Source organism: Haliotis rufescens, unplaced genomic scaffold, assembly GCF_023055435.1.
Source record: "Haliotis rufescens isolate VD_foot unplaced genomic scaffold, xgHalRufe1.0.p SCAF_118, whole genome shotgun sequence".
Lineage (NCBI taxonomy): Eukaryota > Metazoa > Mollusca > Gastropoda > Lepetellida > Haliotidae > Haliotis > Haliotis rufescens.
The window spans coordinates 140,589-165,146 of NW_025963800.1; the positions used below are offsets into that span (position 1 = coordinate 140,589).

The following is a 24,558-nucleotide window of genomic DNA, read 5'->3' on the forward strand; positions in this document are numbered from 1 at the left end:
CAAGTATTTGGATACCGACATCCACAGCCTGCGCATGCCCATGACTGCGCACATCATTTGCGAGGCACAGCTATGAATAGCTTCCCTCGCAAGATGACTATGTACCTCCGTAAGTTGCGCGGCCAACTCCGAAGGGTCGGCCGGCCCCTCTCCCGCTAACTCCCTCTGTACGGCCGACAGATAAGCGGAGTGTACGGACACCCGGAGCTGCTGACATGCGTTACGATATTGCTCCTCGAAGCAAACGTAAGCAGCCTTCAGCTCCGTACCGCACGCGGGAAAGGGTGGCAACCGCCGGCCCTGCTTGACCTTAGCCAAGTTGGGGGTCGAAGACCCCCCCAGGGTAACGGTGGTCCAGACGCATTCGTCCACCATCGGTACCTCAAAATCACCATCCTCTGCTAACGGGTACCGCTTAATAAGTTCGGGCAGGTCGAACTTCCTGCGGGCACCCGACAACAGAGGGTTGATGACTTCATGCACCAATGAAGACAGAATACGGAGCCGCACCTGGGGCGCCTTGCTCGGAGCAAAAGCGTCCCCCGGAAGGCGGAACTCAGTCGGATCCGACTGGGGCATGGGCGCAGCCACCTGAGGCAGTACCTGGACAATCTTGTCCCGTACATGCCTCAACGAGGAAACGAAGGAAAATATTCCCGAGGTCTCCGAGTCGTCTCCCCCCTCCTCCATCCACTCCTCCTCTCTTGATTCCGAGCCGAAATTAATTGACTATTCCCCGAGAGAAGAGGCAGACAAAGTCGGAAGGGGACGCCCGAAGGCCTGGGCCTTCGCATCCCCGGGCTGCACCCGGCCCGTAATTACAACTTTATAACTTTACAATGCGAGGTATTACGCCTTTGCATGAAAGAAATGTACCATACATACAGTTTGGTCTGCCATGGTTCTTGTACGAACGATTATCTTGTACTTTGTTTTGTCTTATAAAAAAAAAAGCACGTCTGTCTTTGTCAGATGACATAAGGAAAGTGATTTGGGTGAGAGTTGCTTCCCTTGGCGTGACGCGCCGTGGAGGGTGAGGCACCATAAGGGTGGACGTATATCATACAAAAACAAAGTTTTTTGTGTGGTAACAATTTTTATTAAGGAAAATGGTTACAACTATGTCATGTAGATTTTCTTGAGCCAGGAAAATGCAATAAGTGCCCCAAGGAGGATTTAATCTGAAAGAGAATTACACATTTGGCTAGTACATCCTTCCTGAGGGCTCGGATGTCTTCTCTGGCTAGTTCAGACATACTTACACATTTGGCTAGTATGTCCTTCCCGAGGGCTCGGATGTCTTCTATGGCTAGTTCTGACATACTTACACATTTGGCTAGTATGTCCTTCCTGAGGGCTCGGATGTCTTCTCTGGCTAGTTCAGACATACTTACACATTTGGCTAGTATGTCCTTCCCGAGGGCTCGGATGGCTTCTCTGGCTAGTTCAGACATACTTACACATTTGGCTAGTACGTCCTTCCTGAGGGCTCGGATGTCTTCTCTGGCTAGTTCAGACATACTTACACATTTGGCTAGTACGTCCTTCCTGAGGGCTCGGATGTCTTCTCTGGCTAGTATGTGTTTGCCGACTGCTGCTTGGATGGTGATGGTGAACAGCTGGCGAGGGATGGACTCCTTGAGGCGGGCACACACGCCCCTCGACATCATCCTGGCCTTCGTGGAGTGACAGATCATAGCCAGATCCTCCACGGGCTTACCGTTCAATAAGAAGTCCACCTGTAACACAGAGATCATACAACAGTCTGAACCCAGTGGGTGATAGTGTAGACACAAGCAGGTCTGAACCCAGTGGGTGATAGTGTAGACACAAGCAGGTCTGAACCCAGTGGGTGAGTGTGTGGACACAAGCAGGTCTGAACCCAGTGTGTGAGTGTGTGAACACAAGCAGGTCTCAACCCAGTGGGTGATAGTGTGAACACAAGCAGGTCTCAACCCAGTTGGTGATAGTGTGGACACAAGCAGGTCTCAACCCAGTGGGTGAGTGTGTGGACACAAGCAGGTCTGAACCCAGTAATTGATAGTGTAGACACAAGCAGGTCTGAACCCAGTGGGTGATAGTGTGGACACAAGCAGGTCTGAACCCAGTGGGTGATAGTGTGGACACAAGCAGGTCTGAACCCAGTGGGTGAGTGTGTGGACACAAGCAGGTCTGAACCCAGTGGGTGATAGTGTGGACACAAGCAGGTCTGAACCCAGTGGGTGATAGTGTGGACACAAGCAGGTCTGAACCCAGTGGGTGATAGTGTGGACACAAGCAGGTCTGAACCCAGTGGGTGATAGTGTGGACACAAGCAGGTCTGAACCCAGTGGGTGAAAGTGTGGACACAAGCAGGTCTGAACCCAGTTGGTGATAGTGTGGACACAAGCAGGTCTGAACCCAGTGGGTGATAGTGTGTGAACACAAGCAGGTCTGAACCCCGCGGGTGATAGTGTGGACACAAGCAGGTCTGAACCCAGTGGGTGATAGTGTGTGAACACAAGCAGGTCTGAACCCAGTGGGTGATAGTGTGGACACAAGCAGGTCTGAACCCAGTGGGTGATAGTGTGTGAACACAAGCAGGTCTGAACCCAGTGGGTGATAGTGTGGACACAAGCAGGTCTCAACCCAGTTGGTGATAGTGTGAACACTAGCAGGTCTGAACCCAGTGGGTGATAGTGTGGACACAAGCAGGTCTGAACCCAGTGGGTGATAGTGTGGACACAAGCAGGTCTGAACCCAGTGGGTGATAGTGTGGACACAAGCAGGTCTGAACCCAGTGGGTGATAGTGTGGACACAAGCAGGTCTCAACCCAGTTGGTGATAGTGTGAACACAAGCAGGTCTGAACCCAGTGGGTGAGAGTGTGGACACAAGTAGGTCTGAACCCAGTTGGTGATAGTGTGGACACAAGCAGGTCTGAACCCAGTGGGTGAGTGTGTGAACACAAGCAGGTCTGAACCCAGTGGGTGATAGTGTGGACACAAGCAGGTCTGAACCCAGTGGGTGAGTGTGTAGACACAAGCAGGTCTGAACCCAGTGGGTGAGAGTGTGAACACAAGCAGGTCTGAACCCAGTGGGTGAAAGTGTGGACACAAGCAGGTCTGAACCCAGTGGGTGATAGTGTAGACACAAGCAGGTCTGAACCCAGTGGGTGATAGTGTGAACACAAGCAGGTCTGAACCCAGTGGGTGATAGTGTAGACACAAGCAGGTCTGAACCCAGTGGGTGATAGTGTAGACACAAGCAGGTCTGAACCCAGTGGGTGATAGTGTGAACACAAGCAGGTCTGAACCCAGTGGGTGATAGTGTGAACACAAGCAGGTCTGAACCCAGTAATTGATAGTGTGGTCACAAGCAGGTCTGAACCCAGTGGGTGATAGTGTAGACACAAGCAGGTCTGAACCCAGTGGGTGATAGTGTGAACACAGCAAGTTTCAACCCAGTGGGTGATAGTGTGAACACAAGCAGTCTGAACCCAGTAATTGATAGTGTAGACACAAGCAGGTCTGAACCCAGTGGGTGATAGTGTGAACACAAGCAGTCTGAACCCAGTGGGTGCTAGTGTGATATCTGTCACTTAAACTTTGAAGGTCAATATTTCTGGAAGCTCAACAAACAACACAAGCAACCGTGAACTGATGAACAAAATGTTTGTGAAATGCTGAAGGTAATAGGTGTTGGAACAGCAAGAGTTACCTACCTTTGTGAGACTTGAACTCTCATACCCAGCATCCTCATAGTCGAAACTGAAACACAGCAGTCACACATTATGGTTAGTTTGTTTGTTTGTTTGTTTGTTTGTTTGTTGTTTAACGCCGCACTTAGCAATATTCCAGCGATATGACGGCGGTCTGTAAATAATGTAGTCTGGATAAGACACTCCAATGATTGACATCATGAGCATTGATTCATGGAAATGGGATACGATGACATGCATCAACCAAGTCAGCAAGTATGACCACCCGATCCCGTTAGTTGCCTCTTACGACAAGCATAGTCACCTGTTAAGGCAAGCATGGGTTGCTGAAGACCTATTCCAACGCAGATCTTCATGGATTTATTACAGTTATGGACCACACCTGTAAGATATAACACACGAGTCACACATTACGGTCATGGATCACACCTGTAAGATATAACACACCAGTCACACATTACGGTCATGGACCACACCTGTAAGATATAACACACCAGTCACACATTACGGTCATGGACCACACCTGTAAGATATAACACACCAGTCACACATTACGGTCATGGATCACACCTGTAAGATAAAACACACGAGTCACACATTACGGTCATGGATCACACCTGTAAGATAAAACACACCAGTCACACATTACGGTCATGGATCACACCTGTGAGATAAAACACACGAGTCACACATTACGGTTATTGCAGTGTTAATTCTAGTTGCTAGTGCCGGCACTGGTGGCCAACAGTGACAGAACACTGACGTCATCTTACAAGCTGGTAGCACACAGGTAACGAAGGCAGATATACAGTAAGGATTAAGTTGTACACACTGATTGGATACAAATTAAAACAACAGAACAAGCTGATTACAAGCAGTTGGGGCGGTGATCCTTGGTTAAAGCGTTCGCTCGTCACACCGAAGATCCGGGTTCGATTCCCCACATGGGTACAATGTGGCATCTTCAAGGACTGGACCACCCATGACTGGACTTTTAACACCAGCAAATATACTCTTCATAAAAGAAACTATACATCACGATTGCAACTGGGTTCTTTTTTCGAGTTTAGATTTCATAAATATTATTGCTGTATAATATGCACTTTACAAAAACAGGCGCAAAGACGTCTGGGGTAGGTGGAAAGTCAGTAAAGATTGTGGACTCCTCGAGCTGCTGTCGCCTCATGGCAGCGACCGACCATAGACGCGGGTATGTCCTGACACTCCTGCTCTAGCGCCACAAACAGTTCCTGAAGTTTCTGTGGCAGTGGTTGACGTTGACGGATGCGGCAATCCAGCACGTCCCACAGATTATAAGTAGGGCACAAGTCTGGCGAGCAGGCAGGCCAGGGTAGCGTAGGCACATTGTTCTTACGCAGAAACCTTGTGCAAACATGTGCGACGTGGGGTCTGGCATTAACCTGCTGAAAGATGCCGCCGTTGACGTTGATGAAGCGGACACTGTGGTCCTGCAGTATCTCGTCTCTGTAGCGCAGACTATTCAGAGCACCATCCCTCCTCACAAGTGCTGTCCAGCCTCCGTGATGAATGCCTCCCCACCACATGACGCTTCCCCTCCAAAACGATCAACTTGCTGAACGCAATTTTCAGCGTAACATTTGTTACGACATTGGTACACACGGGCAAGTCCATCAGTACATCAGAAAACGGGACTCGTCTGTGAACAGAGGCCATGTGACTCTCTGACAACACCACTGCAGACATTCATGGAGGTGATGCGGCGTCAGGACGTTACACAACACGGGTCTACTGGCTAGAATACCAGCTGCTCTCAGACGATTTCGAACAGTCTGATCCGATATTCGATCAGTCCTGGTACTTGTGAGGCTGTTGACGTCACTGTGATGAAACGGTCCCGCAGGTGTCGTACCTGGATGTAGTGATCTTGGCCAGGCGTTGTAATGCGAGGTTGTCCAGACCTTGGCCTGTCAGGAACGTTGCCAGTGGTATTGTAACGTCTCCACAAGTTAGAGATGGTCAATCTGGCCACACCCATCACCTGCACCACATGCAATTGCAATTGCATGCTGCATGTTTATGGCATTGCAGCTGCATTTGGGCGAATTGCTCAGTCGCGACGTCACAACATTACGTTTCGGGCAATCTGCATGTTTACTTGAAAATTTAATGAATTTTAATGATTACTTTTCCACCATACAAAAACGATCCGGTCCAGTGTCATCAAATTTATGCATGTATAGTTTCTTTTTTTTTGAAGAGTATTTAATGCAGGTTTTCATGTAGTTGCCTACAGTTCACATGTTTTATTGATGATTCTCCCTGCTACAATTAACAACTCCCACTCGTCGTTTATGTCTTAATTAAACCAGAATGTCCTGATGTTTGAGGTACTTTGCTGGAGGTGACCCAGGACCTGATGAAATCAAGACCCCAAAGTCCAATCCTTAATTACTAAAAACAATTACACAATTACAGAAGCACAGAGTGTCAAACATCTCTAACATCAGTTGTAGTGCCAGCAAACACAACAAGCAGACCCCTGTACTGGGCGCGAGCTAGGCATTTAAAGAGTGAGTGAGTGAGTGAGTTTGGTTTTACACCCGCTTTTAGCAATATTCCAGCAATATCACGTCTGGGGACACCAGAAATGGGCTTCACATATTGTACCCATGTCGGGATTCGAACCCGGGTCTTCGGCGTGACGAGTGAACGCTTTAACCACTAGGCTACCCGACCGCCCCAGGCATTTAAAGGATGCGAAGTGGCAGGAATAGAGCACAGTGGTTGTTGTGGAGACTGAGGAAGGCTACTACCTGGCGAAGCCTGATGTCAGAGACTTGAGATGATCAAAGAAGTCGACAAGGATCTCGTTCAGCGGGAACTTCACCTTCATCATTATCCTCTTTTCATCGATGTACGTCTGGTCCTTGATGATGCCACGGCGGTCCTTTCAACACCAAGATACATAGACATTGTATGTCTATTACCACACACAGTGATGTGTAATATAAGTTGATTACCACACACAGTGATGTGAAATATAAGTCTATTACCACACACAGTGATGTGTAATATAAGTCTATTACCACACACAGTGATGTGTAATATAAGTTGATTACCACACCCAGTGATGTGTAATATAAGTCTATTACCACACCCAGTGATGTGTAATATAAGTCTATTACCACACACAGTGATGTGTAATATAAGTCTATTACCACACACAGTGATGTGTAATATAAGTTGATTACCACACACAGAGTAGTATAGGTAATGGGGGTTCTGGCTCACTTCCACTGGAGCAGGATTCATATACCTATACTGCTACTACAGGAGGAATTTTTTATGCCAAAATGACTATGCAATTCAATGATAGTCATGAGATTAAGTTAAATCGGCTCTAGCTCACCACCACCTGGAGTCAATGATATAAATTTTTATAGGTAATAGGGGTTCTGACTCACTTCCACTGGAGACAGATTTATTACCTATACTGCTACTACAGGTGGCATTTTTTATACCAAAATGATGATGCGATTTAATGAAAGTCATGAGATTGGCTCTAGCTCACCAAAACCTGGGGCCAATCATTGCTTTAGATGAGTCTAAATGGTAATAAAAATATTCTTTATTATTTTTATCGATAAAGCGATATTCAACATTTTTATTAAGTTCTTCGTTCATTTTACTAGGAGACCAGACTATATAACTACACTCTTTTTGTAAATTGATAAGAAACAATTGATAACCGTATTTGGTTGGTTTGACATCACTGATATAATAAAAACCTTGTGGTAATTCTCTCCATTGAATAGCTTTTTCCATTATTATATATTTATGTAAGCATTTGTCTAAATGTGATCAAACGATAGTAAGCAATCTATTTTTAATCTCCAACCAGTTCTTTGGTTTTGGCACGGAATAATTGACGTGCTTGTTGCCTCCCCTGTTCTATGAACTTTTTTTTCTCGTCTTCGCTAATACCGCTGGTCTTACGAGATTTTGATCGAATCTCCTGCTTCATTTCGTTGTATTTGGTGAGTTCCTGACAGCACTAAACGGAACTCATCCTCGGATATCTTACAATCGGCCATTGCTGTCGAAATATGATCCTCAATGCTGTTCAACTTTGCTTCGGCAAGTATCCGAATACTATCGTGTTTTAATGCTTTCTTTTGCAACCTACGAGAAATGAATTTTATCGCTATTCCTGCCAGTCCCGAGACTCCAGCGGTTATTTCCATGCCGAGCACGATAGGCGCGGCGATTATAGTTGATAGTAAACCGATACCCGCTACACCGAGTCCCATGCCAGATACTACAAGAGCGGTGTCAACTCCGTCCAGAGCATTCACGGCTCTGCGATACTTTTTATACAATCCAAGTCTCAACTCCCTATCCTTCCCTATTCGATGTTTTATGTCGCTTATTTGATGTAATCGAAATCCATCAACAGTTTCCATCTTTTCAAATGCTTCATCGAGCGCCGGATATAAACTCATAGTGTATATTACGTTCATATAATAGTCTTTAATTGGTCTTGCTTAATTGTTTTGAGACTATACATCAATCTTATCAAATGTATATTATACGGCAATAATATCTTAGAAAGAGAAATGCTGTCACTTTTAATAATTTGGACCCCCTCGAGGGTTGCAACGGGCGATGCTCCGATATGAATAATACTGCAACGTTGACGCTCGTGTTTCTTGAGCCATTTAATCGATAGACCTGGTAATATTTCGAAGGCATCTACCGGTGCATCTCCGAACAAGACTTCAATAATAAGCGTAGAAAGATTAGGTATTGCACTCAAGTTAACTTTAATTTCATTGAATTCAGTAACCAAATTTAAAGTAACATTTTTTAAGGCCGGACGACTATATAACATATGACCTGGGTTTTCTGGCAGGGGGGTAACTAACACACTTTTTCGTTTTGATGGGATATAAGCCGCAAGTATGATGCCACTATTTATTATCTTAGTTAAATTATGTCCTTTACCCATCATCACATAAGGTGGGGTAATGACGATATTCAGTAGCCACTCGATGTTTGCTTCGACCATAGTCCATTTATTATCGTCGTTGCGAGTAATATTGTACGAAGTGTTTTTAAGGAGTCTACTAACATCGACATCGCTTAAATCTCCTAGATTACCCGTGAATGTGACTTCTTTCCGCTTGTAAACATTATCGTGTAAGTGTAAAGCGTATAACTTACCATCAGTACCGGGTTTATCGAATCCTTCTGTGTCTCCGAGATCGGAAAGCGTAATTGTATTACATTGTCTTAGTGTTCCAGGGCCTGATGCATCAACCATTATTTTTAATATGGAGTGTTACACTTAAGTATCCTATATGTACAGGTTGGTGTTTTACATCTAATACAGAAATTTTGAGGTCTGAAATAATACCACGCTTCAATTTTTTATATTGTAATGACGAGAAAGATTCCGTTCTACCGCTATTGTATTTTTCATTTTTAACTGGAATAGATCTGAGCAGAGTTGAAGGACTTTCTAGTTGAATATTATCCGTCGTGCTTATTTGATCAAGATGGATGAACAACTCTTTATAGGGAACTAAATCGGGTAATTTTTCTCCAGAAGCTCTTCCAGGTATTAAACTCATAGAACTGTAGATACCACTTGGTGGTGTTGCAAATCCAAGTGTAACTAATAAGTTCTCGTGAATATATATATCTTTTTTCCCATTGTTTATTTCCAGTCTCCCAGTCGCCTCATTTTGTGTGAGACTAGATCCCAAACGCTTAAAAATTTCATCATTGAGTGAGCATACGCTGTAATACCCATCAGGTATAGAAATGAAATCACCATCAGGTATAATAATATCTCTATAAACTTCCGAAGCATTTATATTGGTCCACAGTGGGTAATACGTTACATCACATAGAGCTACTTTGAGTTGTCCATCCCAGTTATCGATAGTATGAAGCAGTTCAATAGACTGACCATTTGTTATTCCAGGTAGTGTAACATACATATCAAATATACAATGATACTATATCATAACTTAAATATGGAATCAACCATTATTTTTAATATGGAGTGTTACACTTAAGTATCCTATATGTACAGGTTGGTGTTTTACATCTAATACAGAAATTTTGAGGTCTGAAATAATACCCCGCTTTAATTTTTTATATTGTAATGTTGAGAAAGATTCCGTTCTACCACTATTATATTTTTCATTTTTTACTGGAACACTTCTGAGCAGAGTTGAAGGACTTTCTTGTTGAATATTATCCGTCGTACTGATCTGATCAAGATGGATACACAACTCTTTATAGGGAACTAAATCGGGTAATGCATATACAATCACTGATTCGTGGGGTGCTAATATTACTGGCTGTCCAAATCCAAGTGTAATTGCTAAGTTCTCACCAATAAGTATACTTGTTACTCCAGCGTTTAAAATCAGCGCCCCATTCGACTCATTTTGTATGAGACTAGCTCCCATATGCATAGGCTTAAAAATTTCATCATTGAGTGAGCATACGCTGTAATACTCATCAGGTATAGTAATGCGTTTTTCAATACTATTGCTTTCACCTGGTATAATCATCTCATTATTTCTTTTTATGGCATTTATATTGGTCCACAGTGGGTAATATGTTACATCACATAGAGCTACTTCGAGTTGTCCATCCGAGTTATCGATAGTATGAAGCAGTTCAATAGACTGACCATTTGTTATTCCCGGGAGTATGCTGCTTCGAGGCGGGCTGATCTTTCGTCTTCTAAGTTACGCAATCTTTCCGCCACGCGGCGTCTACTGAACTCATCGCCCGCCTGTTCAAATTTTGTTTTCTCTTGAGCTATATGCTTGTCGATTTCGGATATCTTGGCTATATTATTGATGAGTTCTCCCCGCATTGTTCGCATTGCCTTGTCAAGACCTCGTAATTCCCTAATACTGAACTCCGAATATGGTACCTGTAACGTGGAATTATCGTAATGAGTATCTAAGATTTCTCCGAGTCCGTCTGAGGCCACCTTCGAGGAAGCCTCCAAATCATCTGTATTAACGAGTTCATCACGCACGGTTCGAAGAACCTTAGTAGTCTTCGCGGAAAGTCGTCGGTAGTCCACAAAACCTAATTTATCACGAACAGTGCCGATGCCATGTTTAGCAGCTATCGTAGGCAAGGCTAGGGGCTTACGAGTACGAGAATGCATAAGATCAATATCCGGAGCGCCACGCAGTCGCAATATTCCTTTACTATCTATCGTAAACTTTGAATAGTCACGACCTATTGGGGTATCATCTTTTAATGCATCGTAATAATCATTGACGGACGATTGTAAAAGTTCATCGTTAAGACTACTAAACCTGGTTTCATCAGTACCCTCTTCGTTTGGGTTATCAAAGTCATCAAAGGTACTTAGATCAAAGTCATTATGTTCAAAATTAGCCATTTTTATATTAAACATAGGGTACATAATTTCAATATAAACAATGTCTTCGCAATACGGACGCAAGTTAAACCCACAACGTAGACTTCGAGATCCATTAGGGGTCAAAGCAATTTGTCAGTCTGTAACTATAACTAATAACCCTAGTACCATAGATCAGAATCAAACGCTTCTGGTTCGCTTTCCTAATCTCGGCGCACACGATGTGTTCGTTCCGGGAACTGTCCGACTAGCATTTACGATTAGTTTGACTTCTACCGACGTTAACAGGGAGCCCGTTCAGAACATAGGTCGTGCTATCGTTAAGAAAATTGCGATTAAAATTAGCGGTAATGAGGTTTTGTGTATCGACGATAGCGATGTATACTATTGTTACATGGATCTCTGGAGAACGGATAAAGAGCGGGAAAACTTACAGTACCAAGGTATTTGTAATAAGAACACATTGAGACTGCGCATGGGTGCTGAAAATGGTGTTGATACCAACGAAAAAGATAAGGCCGTTGCCGACGCATTAGGTAACAGATTCTATATTCCCCTAGACTTTGAATTACTAGATTCCCACATGCCCTTTTATCAAGCATCCCTAGGCAATAGGTTAGAATACGAACTCACTTTTAATGACTACGGTAGAGTAATCAGATCTGCTAATGAAGATGCTAGATATTCCATTGACAATATCTCTCTGGAGTACGATATGATAACGGATCCCGAATTAGCCAGACAAATTCGTAACCAGTATACGGGAAGTTTAGCCATTTTGTACGATCGCGTGCTGCGACACCGAAAGATCACGAGGGACAAAAAAGATACGATGTGGAATATCAATCTAAACGTCCCCACGAGGTCGCTGAAGGGTATTTTAATGTTGTTCGAGGACCCCTCCGATGCGTTTAAAAGAAATACCGAGAAGTTTTACAATCCCAAGATTACAAAAGTAGAATTGACTATCGAGGGCGTTCCTAATCAACTATATAGCCAAGGAATGCTAGCGTATCACCAGTGGGATGAGATTAAAAAACTTCCTTCTATAAAACGTTCTCCGGAAGTTAACGCGGTCGTGAAAGATCTGTCTCTCGGGAGTGTATCGATGGGTGAATACCTCACCACGAAGTACGCGCTATGGCTCGACATGCGAACAACGGACGATGACCAATTACACGGCAGTGGGAGGAGAATAGAAAATGCTAGCGAGGGTGCCACCATACAGATAACGAAGCTCCAGGAAGCGGCTGGTAAATTAAACATATATTTGTACGTGATTATGGAAGCGCAACTTAATATACAGAATGGGAGATTCGTGCAAGCAATCTATTGATAATCTTTTACCTAAAGATCCGCACTGCGCTATTATATGCGGGCAAACGGGCTGCGGAAAAACAGCTTTTATTCTAGATATTTTAGAAAGTCATTATCGGGACGTTTTCGATCATATTATTATTCTGTGCCCGAATATAAGCGTTAATAAAACATACTTATCGAGAGATTGGGTAATGAATGATGACGGGGTACACAGAGTCGATCCGGGCGATCGATTACAAGACTCTCTCCGAGTATGTCACGAAAAATACAAAGGAGAATCGACTCTTTTCGTAACAGACGACTGCAGCGCGAGTAAAGAACTCACAAAAAAGAAAGATATGCTTTCGTATTTAGCATTCTCCGGTCGGCATACTCAACGTAGCGTTTGGGTACTTACTCAAAAATACAACTCTGTCCTGAAAGATCTCAGAGAGCAGACCAAATGGGTAGCGCTGTTTCATTGCAAAGATCGAGATTCATTCGAGGAATGTTTACGCGAAAATGATGTCATTTATACCAAGATCGAACGAGCAAAAGTCAGAAAAGTGTTAGCGGCAACGAAGCACTGTAAACTCGTATTAAAAACCGATCAACCAGCTGCTTATGCAATTGCTTAGCAAAATGTAGCAAAATGTAGCAAAATTATAGCAACTGCTTAGCAAAATGTAGCAAAATTATAGCAAAAATGTAGCAAATTGAACATTAGCGGTTAATATTACATAAAATGTGGTTCGAAATCCTCATTCTTTCGCAACAGTTCATTATTACGGGTTGTATTGGATATGTCATATTATATCATGTTAGACTTAAATATCTCCTTAGGTATTACATTATGGAATGCAACGAACTCATCGAACAAAAGCTCAAAGAATCTGATGTAGATCAAAAAACACATCAACATGCTGATAAACATAGAGAAAGACTCGCCGCTTTGGTAGCCGGTGGAAAATGTTCCCAATATTTGGGGGAAAATTAGGGTCTTCTATATTACAACTATACACAGTCGTAGCTAGTACGTTTCTCCCCATCCCGGCAGAACATCGCATGTATTTATGCGAATCTCTCGAGAAAGACCCCTTCATCGAACACGCTATAAGCGCAGTGAGCTGTGAGTTTTATCATAGATTCGGAATGTTCTTAGCTCCGTTCACCACAGCTTTAATAACGGCTAGGTATTGTCAATTTAAACATACATGCCCACTTAATAATAATGGAGACACAATCACAACAGGTGACACCACAGATTGTGAACGAGGAACCACAACAGATTGTGGAACAACAAGTGAACACACAACAACAAGTGAATGAGGATGCACCACATGTGAATGAGAATGTGAATGCACCACATGTGAATGAGAAAATACTAAAACCCAGAGTTACTAAGAACCCCCAAAAAATAGCCGCAGGAAGAAAGGGAGGGTTGGCGCGCAAAGCGAAATTAATAAATAATTCAAATATTAATCCGATTAAAACATGGGCACTAGTAGGAGTTGCTGGTATAGTAAAATGTAAATATAAAATGTAAATGTAAAAATAGTAAAATGTTGGTAAACGCGACGTATCATTCAGCGGTGGTCACCGGCTTGGCCATTGGCTATGCCCGTATGGCTAAAATGATTACTAAAGCAACACCTCCCAAGCTAGATTTTAATGGACTTGACATCGGAATGATGGTTCTGGATATTGGATTGGCTATGGCAACGAAGGATATGCCCATCAAACAAGGACTTATCCCGGAAGACATAATGAAGTAATTAAACATTTGAATATTTTATATTATTAAACATGGCAACAATTGCGATGATGGTCGGTGGAGCTGTTGTTAATGCTCTAGCTTTTTCGGGGAGTAATTATTTATTTTCCAGTATGAGGGAATCAAACGCTAAAGAAGTTGAAGAGGAGCGTAAACGACATAATGAAGCTTTAGAACAATACCAAGCAGCCCAGTTGCAATATACACAGCAGAGAATGAAGAGATTAGACTTTATTCATGAACAACTGATTAAGGAAGGACATTCAATTCAAACGTTTAAGGATGTCGAATATGCCATGCACGAATACCCGGTACTTCCTCGTTTTTGGGAAAAAACTCGACCCAACACCGAGACCAACAATGAGTCAGTTTTATACACCGTCAGAGGAACAAAAGAACCGAGAGGTAAAATTTATCATGTTGGGATTGACTGCTGTATTGATTTTCAGCTATACCATGAATACGCAGTGACAGCTGTGGCTATGACCTAGTTTAGAGCGATCTATAAATAGCATAATCAATATCTCGCCTAGTGTAGATGTGATTTGCATTAAGACAAATGATATGATAGATGTATATACCATGAATAACTGCAAGTTTACACTCATGGGTAAGACTACTCTATGTAATAGACGCTGTGTTGATTTTTACTGCGGTATACACAATTATTACATCAGGCGCGGAAACATAAACTATAAGTGTTCTGAATGCGGGATAGGGGTCAAAGGTCGTTATTGTTTATGCAAGAAACACGTTGCTGATAGGGTCAGGAACCAGATTATTTATGCTAGGAAGAGAGATTACATCAATGAGAGGAATAGGTTGGGGAGAATACGTATTTAGATATATGAAAAACAACCAATTAGACATTTGTCTCATTTTGCATATACCATTCAACCACAATGGTTTTTGTCAGAGAATTAAAAGCTATGGCAAAGCAAAGTGGACTGCGTGGATATTCTCGTATGAGAAAAGCTGAATTGATGGATTTACTCGGTTTGGAATACAACAAACCCCAGACTGTTAGAGAACTCAAAGTTCGAGCGAGAGACAGTGGGCTGAGAGGTTATTCTCGAATGAGAAGAGCTGAATTGATCGCTTTACTAGATAATAATCAACCTAATGATGATATTCAACATAATAATGTTGATAATGATAATGATGTTGAGAATAAACAACAAGAATTAATATTTGTACCCACATCCGCCGGCGTTGGTAAATATCTAAGAGGTTGGAAGATGGATATTAATTCCAACATGGATGTTAACGATATTAAGCCCATCATATCGAGTAAAATTAACGAAGAATTAGATGATTTACATAGTATAAAATACCAGCTGACGATTAAAATGACATTAAGTAAAAGTAACACAGACGATAGCACCGAATATACCGAACCATATTTCCGAAGCAATCAAGAAGTTTTAACCGAATCCGATACTATAAACGCATCATTAGATACATCAATTCAGAGAATACAGGAAACTTTAGAACGCTGGACTAATAGAGGTTCGGGTTGGGGTGTGGATAAAATCGATAGTTTATACTTAGATATAGCGAATTATATGCCTTTCAAAGGTGGATCTTATATAGATTTACCCCCGTATTATAAGAAGAAAAAAGCCATAATTAACGTAAAAAATAAATGCGATGACTGTTTAAGAATGATGATAAGATCTGCATTGTTCCCCGTAGACAAAAATCCGGATAGACCTTCTAGCTATCCCCAAAACGATGGACTCAACTTCGATGGTATAGACGAACCTACACCAATATCGCAAATTGATAAGGTGGAAAAGCAAAATAATTTAGCTATAAATGTTTTCGGACATTCTAAAGGAATTGTTGTACACAGGATAAGCTCCGCTCCGGAAAATATCCCCAGAATCAATTCATTTCTGATCGAAAAAGATGGAAAATATCATTATACGTGGATAAAGAGTTTAAACAGGGTGCTATACGATCAAACAAAACATAAAGAAAAGAAATATTTCTGCGAAAGATGCCTACATGGGTACAGCAGACAAGATCTATTAGAAGCGCATAAAGAAGACTGTAGAGGTGTTGGACAGAATGCTATCAGGATCGATATGCCTAAAGAGGGAAAAAATATATTAAAATTTGAACATTATTGTAATCAAATGCCAGTACCGTACGTAATTTACGCCGACTTCGAAGCGCTTATCAAACCCATAGAAAATACCAACCATAGCAATACTGATATTAGTTTTACCTACAAAACTCAAGAACATATTCCTTGTGGGTTTGGATATATATAGTTGTAAGGTATGATGGGAAAACAAACCCGCCCGTGATTTACAGAGGTCTCGATGCAGCTGGAAAGTTCCTAGAATATCTACAAAATGAAGAGAGAATAATCAGGGAAAAATTATCAGGGAAAAATTATCGTGTAAGAAACCCATGCGTATGACGAGGGATGATTGGAGGGCCCATAAGAAGTCAACGAGTTGTCACGTTTGTAATAAACCCCTGGATGGGGATTTCGTAAGAGATCATTGCCACGTCACCGGTAATTATCGGGGGGCCGCTCATAACGAGTGTAACTTGAAACTAAAAATGAATTCTCAAACAATACCCATCCCCGTTGTGTTTCATAACCTTAGGGGATACTATTCACATCTCATTATGCAAGCTATCTCAAAGACCGACGGCGGTTTAACGTGCATTCCTAATAATATGGAAAAATACATATCGTTCTCGTTGACTAAACCAATACATTATAGGGACAAGGATGGGAAATCTAGAATAAAGCAAAGTAATGGGCTTAGATTCATAGACTCCGTACAGTTTCTGTTATCTTCCCTGGACAATTTAGCTAATGCGAACAATCCCGATGACTTAGCGATAACAAATAAATATACCGATAAGATAACTCGTCATTTGTTGCTGAGAAAAGGTGTATATCCTTACGAATATATGGATGATTGGTCTAGATTCGAAGAAACTGAATTACCACCCCTGGAATCATTCTATAGTAACTTAACAGAATCTAGAATAACCCATGCCGATTATGAACACGCTCTGACGGTCTGGGATAAATTAGGTTGTAAGAATTTAGGCGATTATCACGATCTGTACTTAAAAACCGATGTACTGTTACTCGCCGATATATTCGAGATATTTAGAAAGACATGTTTCAAACAATATGGCTTGGACCCGGCATGGTACTATTCCAGTCCCGGACTATCGTGGGATGCATTGTTGAAGAAGACCGGCGTAGAAATAAAACTACTCACAGATTACGATATGCACTTGTTTATTGAGAAAGGATTAAGAGGTGGTATATCGATGGCAGCTAAAAGGTATTCTAAGGCTAATAATAAATTAGTGGAAGGATACGATCCGAGTAAACCCGACACGCACATATTATATCTCGACGCTAACAATTTGTACGGATGGGCTATGAGTCAACCTTTACCCAAGGGTGGTTTTGAATGGGTCGATGATATCCATAATATCAATGTGAATGATATCCATAATAATGATGCGAATAAAGGGTACATACTAGAAGTTGACTTGGAATATCCAAGTTCATTACATAAAGACCATAACAGTTATCCGCTAGCTCCCGAAAGATTAATGGTTAATAAAGACTGGATGTCGGAATATCAACGCTCCTTGATGGGTAATAGTAGGTTAGCTAACGTAGAAAAACTCGTACCAAATTTGATAGATAAAACAAAATATATAGTTCACTACAGAAATCTCCAGTTGTATCTATCGTTAGGTATGAAACTTAAGAAAATACACAGAGTTCTTAAGTTCGATCAAAGCCCTTGGATGGAGCCCTATATAAGGTTGAACACAGATTTAAGAAAGATAGCTACCAGCGATTTCGAAAAGAATCTATATAAGCTCATGAATAACTCGGTATTTGGTAAAACTATGGAGAATCTAAGGAAGCGTGTTGATGTTAAATTAGTCAGATCTAATGAGGAAGAAAGACTCAGGAAACTTATAGCCAGTCCGGCTTTTAACAGAAGCAAGATATTCGATAACGACTTAGCCGCGTTGCATATGCAGAAGAGTAATATAAAATTCAACAGACCGGTGTACGTCGGTATGAGTATTCTCGACTTGTCAAAACACTTAATGTATGACTTTTATTACAACGAACTTAAGAAGCAATACGGCGATAGATGCGAGGTGTTATATACCGACACAGATTCTTTGTTGATGGAAATACAAACCGAGGATGTGTATAAAGATATGGCAGAAAAAATAGATATGTACGACACGAGCGATTACCCTAAAGATAATCCACTGCACAGCGTAGTAAATAAAAAGGTGTTAGGTAAGATGAAGGATGAATGTGCTGGGACCCCTATAGCGGAGTATGTAGGATTAAGACCTAAGATGTATTCTATAAAGAAGTCCGATTATGGGGAGATAAGAAAAGCTAAGGGCGTTAAGAAGTATGTTGTAAAAAAGCATATCAAACACGAACAGTATAAAGAACATTATTTAACGGTAGAACTTTCAAACACGAGATGAACTCTTTAAGAAGTTACGATCATAGGATATATGGATTAAGAATGAACAAGACATCATTATCCCCCTTAAATACAAAGAGATGGATTGATAATGATGGTGTAAATACCTATGCTTATGGTTATGGTGGTAATACCGTACCGTCGGGGACTATGAACAACTCTTCTCGTACAAATGCCCTACCCAGTCCATCTTGAAGATAATAAAGAATAGGCTCTCCTTCTTTCGTAACCAATCGACTAATGTTATACGTCTTAAGGGACCATATGGGATCGGTTGCGCGACGTAGGCCTCCTTCGAGTTCACCTGCCTGGTATAAATATCTTACCCTTACTCTATCCGGAAGTTTTTGTTCTTTGCCTCTCCTCGGTGCTGAAGATTCGGAAGTCACGGATTTCATTTTAATAGCATGGGATAGTTTCTTCCCTATTAATCTCGTTACTTCATTATTCAGCGCTGATACAACGGCTGATAATCGTGTCACCCATTCGGTTGATCTCAATCGTTCCGATTTCATTTCGATCCCATACTGATAACCAAACAAACGTTCCGCTAATGTCCGGTTAAATCTTTCGACGATAGCTTGACTGCGGTGGGCCTCTCTTTCACCACGGACGATTTCGACATCGTTCTTTGTTAACAGTTTAGTTACCGATCCCATAAACTCGCGACCTGGATCTACTTGAAATAGCTTAGGCCATTTTAGCGGTCCGCGTTTATATATGCGGCTCAGTGCATTAGCTACCTCTGTTGATTCTTTCGATGTTAATGGCTCAGCCTCTTTGTATCGACTAGCCACATCTACTACGGTTAAAGCGTATTTATACGTTTTGCGTTTTACCTTATCGTGGGGAAGAAACAAGAGGTCAGCCTGATGAACTTCATTCGTTGTAAAAATATCAGACTTCTTCCTCGGTATATAACGCGGTGCCGGTAAATATATCTGCCACATCGCTCGTTTCTTTAACCAATCCTTGGCCACATCTTTAGATACCTTAGCCGCGGTGGCTAATTTTTTTATTGCTCCTACACCTTTCCAATATCCTCGTGGGCTATAGTAAATTTTATCCATTATTAATTAATATTGATATTTCTTTTAAAACGACTTTCGTTGAATCGCATAATCATTTTTATACTAATAGAAGCATTGATTGGCCCCAGGTGGTGGTAAGCTAGAGCCAATCTCATGACTATCGTTAAATCGCTTAATCATTTTGGCATAAAAAATGCCACCTGTAGTAGCAGTATAGGTATATGAATCCGTCTCCAGTGGAAGTGGTCCAGAACCCCTATTACCTATAAAAATTTATATCATTGGCTCCAGGTGGTGGTGCGCTAGAGTCAATTTAACTTAATCTCATGACTATCATTGAATTGCATAGTCATTTTAGCATAAAAAATTCCTCCTGTAGTAGCAGTATAGGTATATGAATCCTGCTCCAGTGGAAGTGAGCCAGAACCCCCATTACCTATACTACTCACAGTGATGTGTAATATAAGTCTATTACCACACCCAGTGATGTGTAATATAAGTTGATTACCACACACAGTGATGTGTAATATAAGTCTATTACCACACACAGTGATGTGTAATATAAGTCTATTACCACACCCAGTGATGTGTAATATAAGTCTATTACCACACCCAGTGATGTGTAATATAAGTCTATTACCACACACAGTGATGTGTAATATAAGTCTATTACCACACCCAGTGATGTGTAATATAAGTCTTTTACCACACCCAGTGATGTGTAATATAAGTCTATTACCACACACAGTGATGTGTAATATAAGTCTATTACCACACCCAGTGATGTGTAATATAAGTCTATTACCACGCCCAGTGATGTGTTATATAAGTCCATCCACACACACACACACACAGACAGACAGACAGACAGTCAGACACAGACACACACAGACACACACAGACACACACACACACACACACACACACACACACACACACACACACACACACACACACACACATACACATTATGTAATATAAGCCGATTACCATACAAAGAGATGTGACGCTGCCAAGGTAGGAGTCCGGCATCAAGATGGTTCCCGTGACAATAGGTTCCTGGAAATCTTCAATAATGGCAGTATCTGGTAGCTGTAGCATCAAGAAAACAAATATAAAGTTTTCCTCCTTTGAAAGCCTTACATAACATAGAGGCTACCATCTGTACTTGAAACTAACATAGTGAGTTAACTAAAGGCTGTTTGACAAGTCTTGACTGGCAGGTTTGATTTTAATTATTCACTTTTGTATAGGTAGATCATATCACCAAGAATGTTTGGGGATCTATTCAGTGTTGTACAGGAAGATCAACTCAACAGGAATGTTTGGGGAACTATTTGGTGTTGTACTGGAAGATCAACTCACAAGGAATGTTTGGGGAACTATTTGGTGTTGTACAGGAAGATCAACTCACCAGGAATGTTTGGGGAACTATTCAGTGTTGTACAGGAAGATCAACTCACAAGGAATGTTTGGGGAACTATTTGGTGTTGTACAGGAAGATTAACTCACCAGGCATGTTTGGGGAACTATTTGGTGTTGTACAGGAAGATCAACTCACCAGGCAAGGATTCAACAGCGTTATTTCCGGGGCTCCGTATTTTCTAATGTTCTTGGAACCCGAAATCTTCACTGGAATGAAAAGCAGACAGCTCATTATGATGAGCATACAACGGAACAACACTAGACAGACAGACATCCAGAACACAACCAGACAGACAGACACAACACTGCCAGACAGACAGACAGAACACTGCCAGACAGACAGACAGAACACTGCCAGACAGACAGGCAGAACACTGCCAGACAGACAGAACACTGCCAGACGGACAGACAGAACACTACTAGACAGACAGACAGAACACTGCCAGACAGACAGACAGAACACTGCCAGACAGAGGGACAGAACACTGCCAGACAGACAGACATAACACTGCCAGACAGACAGGCAGAACACTGCCAGACGGACAGGCAGAACACTACCAGACAGACAGACAGAACACTGCCAGACAGACAGACAGACAGAACACTGCCAGACAGACAGACAGAACACTGCCAGACAGACAGACAGAACACTGCCAGACAGACAGGCAGAACACTGCCAGACAGACAGAACACTACCAGACAGACAGACAGAACACTACCAGACAGACAGACAGACAGATCACTACCAGACAGACAGAACACTACTAGACAGACAGACAGACAGATCACTACCAGACAGACAGAACCCTACTAGACAGACTGACATCCAGAACAACCAGACAGACAGACAGAACACTGCCAGACAGACAGACAGAACACTGCCAGACAGACAGACAGAACACTACCATACAGACAGACAGACAGAACACTACCAGACAGACAGACAGAACACTACCAGACAGACAGAACACTACCAGACAGACATCCAGAACAGACAGACAGAACACTACCAGACAGACTGACATCCAGAACAGACAGACAGAGTACTACCAGACAGACAGAACACTACCAGACAGACATCCAGAACAGACAGACAGAACACTACCAGACAGACTGACATCCAGAACAGACAGACAGAACACTGCCAGACAGACAGACAGACAGAACACTGCCAGACAGACTGACAAAACACTGCCAGACAGACAGACAGAACACTGCCAGACAGACAGACAGAACACTGCCAGACAGACAGGCAGAACACTACCAGACAGACAGACAGAACACTGCCAGACAGACAGAGAGAACACTGCCAGACAGACAGAACACTACCAGACAGACAGACAGAACACTACCAGACAGACAGGCAGAACACTGCCAGACAGACAGACAGAACACTACCAGACAGACAGACAGAACACTGCCAGACAGACAGAACACTACCAGACAGACAGACAGACAGAACACTACCAGACAGACAGACAGACAGATCACTACCAGACAGACAGAACACTACTAGACAGACAGACAGACAGATCACTACCAGACAGACAGAACCCTACTAGACAGACTGACATCCAGAACAACCAGACAGACAGACAGAACACTGCCAGACAGACAGACAGAACACTGCCAGACAGACAGACAGAACACTGCCAGACACACAGACAGGCAGGACACTGCCAGACAGACAGAACACTACCATACAGACAGACAGACAGACAGAACACTACCAGACAGACAGACAGAACACTACCAGACAGACATCCAGAACACTACCAGACAGACAGACATCCAGAACAGACAGACAGAACACTGCCAGACAGACAGACAGGCAGGACACTGCCAGACAGACAGAACACTACCAGGCAGACAGACAGACAGAACAGTACCAGACAGACAGACTGACAGAACACTGCCAGACAGACAGACAGGCAGGACACTGCTAGACAGACAGAACACTACCAGACAGACAGACAGAACACTACCAGACAGACAGAACACTACCAGACAGAGAGACAGAACACTGCCAGACAGACAGACACAACACTACCAGACAGACAGAACACTAACAGACAGACAGAACACTCCTAGACAGACAGAACACTACCAGACAGAGAGACAGAACACTGCTAGACAGATAGAACACTACCAGACAGAGAGACAGAACACTACCAGACAGACAGACACAACACTGCCAGACAGACAGAACACTACCAGACAGAGAGACAGAACACTGCCAGACAGACAGAACACTGCCAGACAGACAGAACACTACCAGACAGACAGAACACTACCAGACAGAGAGACAGAACACTGCGAGACAGACAGACACAACACTGCCAGACAGACAGAACACTACCAGACAGACAGAACACTACCAGACAGAGAGACAGAACACTGCAAGACAGACAGACACAACACTGCCAGACAGACAGAACACTGCAAGACAGACACAACACTACCAGACAGAGAGACAGAACACTGCGAGACAGACAGACATAACACTGCCAGACAGACAGAACACTACCAGACAGAGACACAGAACACTGCTAGACAGACAGAACACTACCAGACAGAGAGACACAACACTGCCAGACAGACAGAACACTACCAGACAGACAGACAGAACACTGCCAGACAGACAGAACACTACCAGACAGACAGAACACTACCAGACAGACAGAACACTACCAGACAGAGAGACAGAACACTGCTAGACAGAGAGACAGAACACTGCTAGACAGACACAACACTGCTAGACAGACACAACACTACCAGACAGACAGACACAACACTACCAGACAGAGAGACAGAACACTGCTAGACAGACAGAACACTACCAGACAGAGAGACAGAACACTGCAAGACAGAGAGACAGAACACTACCAGACAGAGAAACAGAACACTGCAAGACAAACAGAACACTGCTAGACAGACAGAACACTACCAGACAGACAGACAGAACACTACCAGACAGAGAGACAGAACACTGCTAGACAGACAGAACACTACCAGACAGAGAGACAGAACACTGCTAGACAGACAGACAGAGCACTACCAGACAGAGAGACAGAACACTACCAGACAGAGAGACAGAACACTGCTAGACAGACAGAACACTACCAGACAGACAGACAGAACACTACCAGACAGAGAGACAGAACACTGCTAGACAGACAGAACACTACCAGACAGACAGAACACTAACAGACAGACAGAACACTACCAGACAGACAGACAGAACACTACCAGACAGAGAGACAGAACACTGCCAGACAGACAGACACAACACTACCAGACAGACAGAACACTACCAGACAGACAGAACACTGCTAGACAGACAGAACACTACCAGACAGACAGAACCCTACTAGACAGACTGACATCCAGAACAACCAGACAGAGAGACAGAAC

General features: G+C 42.7%; 1 protein-coding gene across 2 annotated transcripts in view; it reads right to left on the bottom strand.

Moving 5' to 3' along the window:
• The window catches only part of LOC124123866 (translation factor Guf1, mitochondrial-like), a 62,041-nt gene that overhangs the window by 15,849 nt on the left and 21,634 nt on the right, over nucleotides 1–24,558 (bottom strand). For both annotated transcript variants that reach the window (XM_048393203.1, XM_048393204.1), the window contains exons 13-17: nucleotides 21,281–21,351; nucleotides 20,710–20,811; nucleotides 6,495–6,628; nucleotides 3,703–3,748; nucleotides 1,527–1,739 (exon numbers count right to left, since the gene is read on the bottom strand). In XM_048393203.1, the coding sequence (XP_048249160.1) occupies nucleotides 1,527–1,739; nucleotides 3,703–3,748; nucleotides 6,495–6,628; nucleotides 20,710–20,811; nucleotides 21,281–21,351 (566 nt within the window). The remainder of the gene's footprint in view (nucleotides 1–1,526; nucleotides 1,740–3,702; nucleotides 3,749–6,494; nucleotides 6,629–20,709; nucleotides 20,812–21,280; nucleotides 21,352–24,558) is intronic.